The 6000-nt window shown below is 40.4% G+C and overlaps 1 protein-coding gene across 1 annotated transcript; it reads left to right on the top strand.

The window, feature by feature from the left end:
* Nucleotides 1-362: 362 nt before the first annotated feature.
* On the top strand, nt 363-5715 carry LOC121534961 (regulator of G-protein signaling 21). Its single transcript, XM_041841603.2, has 5 exons — nt 363-1832; nt 2062-2121; nt 2240-2301; nt 3992-4158; nt 4315-5715. The coding sequence occupies exons 1-5, from the start codon at nt 1750-1752 to the stop codon at nt 4498-4500; spliced, it is 558 nt and encodes a 185-aa protein (XP_041697537.1). The 5' UTR covers nt 363-1749; the 3' UTR covers nt 4501-5715.
* Nucleotides 5716-6000: the final 285 nt, after the last annotated feature.

Here is a 6000-nt window from a genome sequence, read left to right on the forward strand (position 1 = left end):
GATGTCAAGCAAAGAGGCACTGAGTTTGAAGGTAGGCCTTGAAATACATCCACAGGTACACCTCCGATTGACTCAAATGATGTAAATTAGCCTATCAGAAGCTTCTAAAGCCATGACATCATTTTCTGGAATTTTCCAAGCTGTTTAAAGGCACAGTCAACTTAGTGTATGTACATTTCTGACCCACTGGAATTGTGATACAGTGAATTATAAGTGAAATAATCTGTCTGTAAACAATTGTTGGAAAAATTACTCATGCACAAAGTAGATGTCCTAACCGACTTGCCAAAACTATAGTTTGTTAACAAGAAATTTGTGGAGTGGTTGAAAAACAAGTTTTAATGACTCCATCCTAAATGTATGTAAACTTCCGACTTCAACTGTACCTCATGTCGAATGCACTGCCTCCCATATATTTCATTTATAGGATATTTTATGTATTTATTTTCATGCAAGTCATCAGGTCATTATAGAACACATTTCAGTTGGCTGCTTAGGAAAGAGGAAGTGGAAGTAGAGGTGGTTTGTTTCAAAACTGCACTACGCAAGTGACACACAAGCACGCACGTATGCCCACCCACGCACCCACGCACGCAGTTGAAAAATGCATTGCTTTGGTCAATATTCAATTTGAATATTGATTTATATGGATATACAATGTTAATATTATCTATTTATTTTAGATAATGTATATCATAATGTATAGCATGAAACAATATATTCATGAGGACTATATCGGAAGTATTATTTTATATGCTGCAGGTCAACCTGTGCATGAGAATATGATTTCTCATACCCATCTGACCATTTTACATATATCCTGAGTTGTTCATCACAGTGACATTAACTGTAAGCAACACTGTGACTGCTGGTTTTGTCTGCTTAGTTGTCATCTGATAAAGATCTGCCATTTTGAAAATGGAAGTAAACTAACAGCATGATGTCTAGTCATCTAGTCAAGACAAATGTTTCTTTGTATCTATTGTGATCAGGCCACAATCTATCTGTCTATCTAACACACTGTATATGATTGGTTCTCTGTGACAGGAAAATAAATGTCAGAGGCCACTACTGATGTCATACAGTAAGGTGAAGTGTACTAAAGGAGAAGTGAGCCTAAAAGGTGGACAGTGGGATTTTCACTGATGAATCCGGTAAAATCCTCTACTTGCATGGTTTGACCTATTTCAATTGTTCTCTTCCTCTGCCAAAAACTCCAGATAAAATGATTAGGGTTATACTTTTGAAAAGACAAGAGTTTATATTGGTAAAAAACAGCAGCAGTTCCACTATCATGACACATGAAAGCAGAAGACCTTCTAATGAAAGTATCACTTCCACCTGACAAATGTGTTTAAAAATTCAACAAAGGACCTTGTTCTTTACTTGAACCAACCCACAGAGTAAAGGTAAGAATTTGCTTATATGTTGTTTAATTTTCCATGTTACATTTGCATCCCCAGGCCTTAATATCGGCAGGCAATGACCTGTGCAGGTTTCTGAATGCACAGACAGGCAGCTGCATTGCAGTGGTGTGAACAAGCTAGCGTCATCCTCTACTTCCTCTATTTCTGCGGTTAGAGGCCAACGAAATGGGTGACGCTACACACACTATCCTCACAGCAGCAATCGCTTGTATAAAGGAGGGTGTTGGGGGGACCGTCAAAACAGACGCAATTTGACAGCTAGCAGAGAACTCCAACACTGAGTAATACATACACAGAACCCAATGATCGTGTTCCCCCAAACATGCTTATCTTAGTCACATCACCATCAAGGGAACTGCATCCACTCAACATTGACATGGAGGACAACAGAAGAAAGCAGACAAAGTGAGTATTCGCTGATAAAGTATTGCTTACAATCCACATTGATTTATTGGTTTGGTTTATTGGTCATTCTGCACAATTGCAGATTCTTAAAAACAATTGTTCTTTAAAAACACTCAATTATGTTGCTGGTTGCCTTTGCACATAGGAGCAAGATAACTTTGAGGTTTTCTGTGCATGTGCACGTTTTGTGTGTATGCTTGTGTATTTACCTATTTACTTTGTGTTTCAGAGGAAGCGACTTGAGGTCCCGACTACAACGCAGACCTTCCCATGCCCCCAACGCTGAACGGTATATAGCCTAAGGATAGACTCTCCATGTCCATGAGCCTTTCCTATCAGGACCCATCCATGAACCACATTAACATCCAGTGTATTGATCTGAAAGTAACTGTCCTCCACCTTTACAGACTTAGTCCTGAGGAAATTATCCTGTGGTCCCAGTCTTTGGAGAGACTTCTCGCATCAAAATGTAAGCATTTCATGTTCTTCAAAACAATTTTTAAACATACAAAAGGACGTTGAACCATTGAAGATATGATCATCATATGTCCATTTTCGTAGGTTTTCAGGTTTTAAAGCCTAGCTACAGTGGGGAGAACAAGTATTTGATACACTGCCGATTTTGCAGGTTTTGATACTTACAAAGCATGTAGAGGTCTGTAATTTTTATCATAGGTACACTTCAACTGTGAGAGACGGAATCTAAAACAAAAATCCAGAAAATCACATTGTATGATTTTTAAGTAATTAATTTGCATTTTATTGCATGACATAAGTATTTGATCACCTACCAACCAGTAAGAATTCCGGCTCTCACAGACCTGTTAGTTTTTCTTTAAGAAGCCCTCCTGTTCTCCACTCATGACCTGTATTAACTGCACCTGTTTGAACTCGTTACCTGTATAAAAGACACCTGTCCACACACTCAATCAAACAGACTCCAACCTCTCCACAATGGCCAAGACCAGAGAGCTGTGTAAGGACATCAGGGATACAATTGTAGACCTGCACAAGGCTGGGATGGGCTACAGGACAATAGGCAAGCAGCTTGGTGAGAAGGCAACAACTGTTGGCGCAATTATTAGAAAATGGAAGAAGTTCAAGATGACGGTCAATCACCCTCGGTCTGGGGCTCCATGCAAGATCTCACCTCGTGGGGCATCAATGATCATGAGGAAGGTGAGGGATCAGCCCAGAACTACACGGCAGGACCTGGTCAATGACCTGAAGAGAGCTGGGACCACAGTCTCAAAGAAAACCATTAGTAACACACTACGCCGTCATGGATTAAAATCCTGCAGCGCACGCAAGGTCCCCCTGCTCAAGCCAGCGCATGTCCAGGCCCGTCTGAAGTTTGCCAATGACCATCTGGATGATCCAGAGGAGGAATGGGAGAAGGTCATGTGGTCCGATGAGACAAAAATAGAGCTTTCTGGTCTAAACTCCACTCGCCGTGTTTGGAGGAAGAAGAAGGATGAGTACAACCCCAAGAACACCATCCCAACTGTGAAGCATGGAGGTGGAAACATCATTCTTTGGGGATGCTTTTCTGCAAAGGGGACAGGACGACTGCACCGTATTGAGGGGAGGATGGATGGGGCCATGTATCGCGAGATCTTGGCCAACAACCTTCTTCCCTCAGTAAGAGCATTGAAGATGGGTCGTGGCTCCGTAAGAAGCATCTCAAGGTCCTGGAGTGGCCTAGCCAGCCTCCAGACCTGAACCCAATAGAAAATCTTTGGAGGGAGCTGAAACTCCGTATTGCCCAGCGACAGCCCCGAAACCTGAAGGATCTGGAGAAAGTCTGTATGGAGGAGTGGGCCAAAATCCCTGCTGCAGTGTGTGCAAACCTGGTCAAGACCTACAGGAAACATATGATCTCTGTAATTGCAAACAAAGGTTTCTGTACCAAATATTAAGTTCTGCTTTTCTGATGTATCAAATACTTATGTCATGCAATAAAATGCAAATTAATTACTTAAAAATCATACAATGTGATTTTCTGGATTTTTTAGATTCCGTCTCTCACAGTTGAAGTGTACCTATGATAAAAATTACAGACCTCTACATGCTTTATAAGTAGGAAAACCTGCAAAATCGGCAGTGTATCAAATACTTGTTCTCCCCACTGTAAGTGTGTCTTCTCACGCCCCCTTTAGATGGCATGGCAACATTTCAGGCCTTTCTGAAATCGGAGTTCAGCGATGAGAACATTGAATTCTGGCTGATCTGTGAAGACTACAAGAAGATCAAGTCCTCCTTCAGGCTGTCCTCCAGGGCCAAGAAGATCTACAAGACATACATTGAAGCTGAGGCTCCAAAAGAGGTATGTTGTACTCACAAACATAGTATATTACTTCACAAAAACATGTAGATCTTTGATCATGTATGTATCTACTTTGTATGGCCACATTTGCTTTGTACAGGCACATCTACTTCTTGTATCCACTAAGTCTCATCAATTCCCTCTATATCGCTCCAGATCAACATTGACCACAAGACCAGAGATCTCATCGCGCAGAATGTGAAGACACCCTCCACAGTTTGCTTTGACGAGGCCCAGAGGATTGTGTACAGCCTGATGGAGAAAGATTCCTACCCCAGGTTCCTCAGATCCAACATCTACAGGACCCTACTGGACTCCGCATCAGACTATGTGAAGATGTGATTGAATACAGATGATAGAAATGGACTGCAATGTTTAACAGCCAGGGAGCGTCTACAAACAGGATTCATAAGAAGATGCTTCCGAATGTGAATTATACTGGGTACAGAGGTAAGAGGCCTAAGGGAATGCTGGGAGGAACATACAGAAGCGACTGTGCTGGCAAGCCTTTTTGACATTTGTGCCTAGTCTATGTACTTTCACTTTAAAGAGGAACATACGGCACATAGAAGGGGACTAAAGAGACCATAGAAATATAATGTTGATTATATTTCTACGAGAGACATTGTGCTGGTGGTGTCGGGGGATTACCTTGCATAGTATGTGATTGTTAGGGACTTTCTGTGTCAAAGTTCCAGGGATGTTTACAATGATGTATTATGTAGGAACTAAACAGTCAGGGCTGTAACTGTATGAGAAGGTATCTGCAGTTGCACATTATCTGCAGGTCACCAGTAGAGTTATTTTCTAAGGCATTTGATAAGATAATCTACTAAATTTGACTTTTTAAAACCAAGACAATTTTAGAATGGGTTATTTTTGTTACTCTAACACCATGAGGCATGTTTGTGATATAAGCTTTCAAAAATAAGATGTTGGAGAATGCTGTTGTTACACTGGAAATGTGTAAATATGAAGATTTCTATAGGTGTATTTATAAAATGGCACATGGTTTCCAAATTAGAACTGCTAAATCATACATTTAATAAAAACACATAAATTCACAAAAATGTAAATGCTTTAATCCTTCAAAGCTCTTTTAAAATATACTAATATTTTACTGCCTTTGTTAAGACGCTTCCCAAACTTTACTGAAAGGGTAATGTCACGAGGTGGAAATATGACAGGTTATTTTGGATCTGGGTTGAGCAGGAAGAGTGAAGTAGAAGCAGACAACAAGGGACTAGTTTCACCATTTAATAAATAATAGGTCAGGGTTTACAAGTTTACCTTTTCAGCAGTGGACTTTCTCATGGCCCAGGAACCTTTACAAACCATGCAATTTAAAATGACACTAACAATCAAAGTAACCAAAAGGCACAGGAGGTGGTGCAGTCCAGGAGGCAGGCGTCCATCTTGTTTCCTTCAAACTCACAATAATCAATTTCCCCTCCATGAAACCACCATCCCACTGGGCACAAACTGGTTGAATCAAAGTTGTTTCAACGTAATTTGTCAACTTATTGTGATGTGGAATCTACATGGAAAATACATTTGATTCAAACAAACTGTTGTTTTGTGAAATTTCTACCACAGGATTATGTCATCATGGTAATCAATTTTCAACATAGACAAACCTTATATAAAATATGTTGAATTTGTACCATTGAAACAACGTCAGATCATCAACCTAATATCCACTATCAGAAAAACAAAATATAGGTTGGGCAGCACCTCCTACTGGAGAGTTGATCTATCTACAACTATCATTTTGGTCTCCCATCCAGGGTTTTAAACAAGCCCTCTTTAGATATTTGCCACTGACTACTTACTACCGATGTG

The sequence above is a fragment of the Coregonus clupeaformis genome, chromosome 21 (genome assembly GCF_020615455.1).
Source record: "Coregonus clupeaformis isolate EN_2021a chromosome 21, ASM2061545v1, whole genome shotgun sequence".
Taxonomy (NCBI): Eukaryota; Metazoa; Chordata; class Actinopteri; order Salmoniformes; family Salmonidae; genus Coregonus; species Coregonus clupeaformis.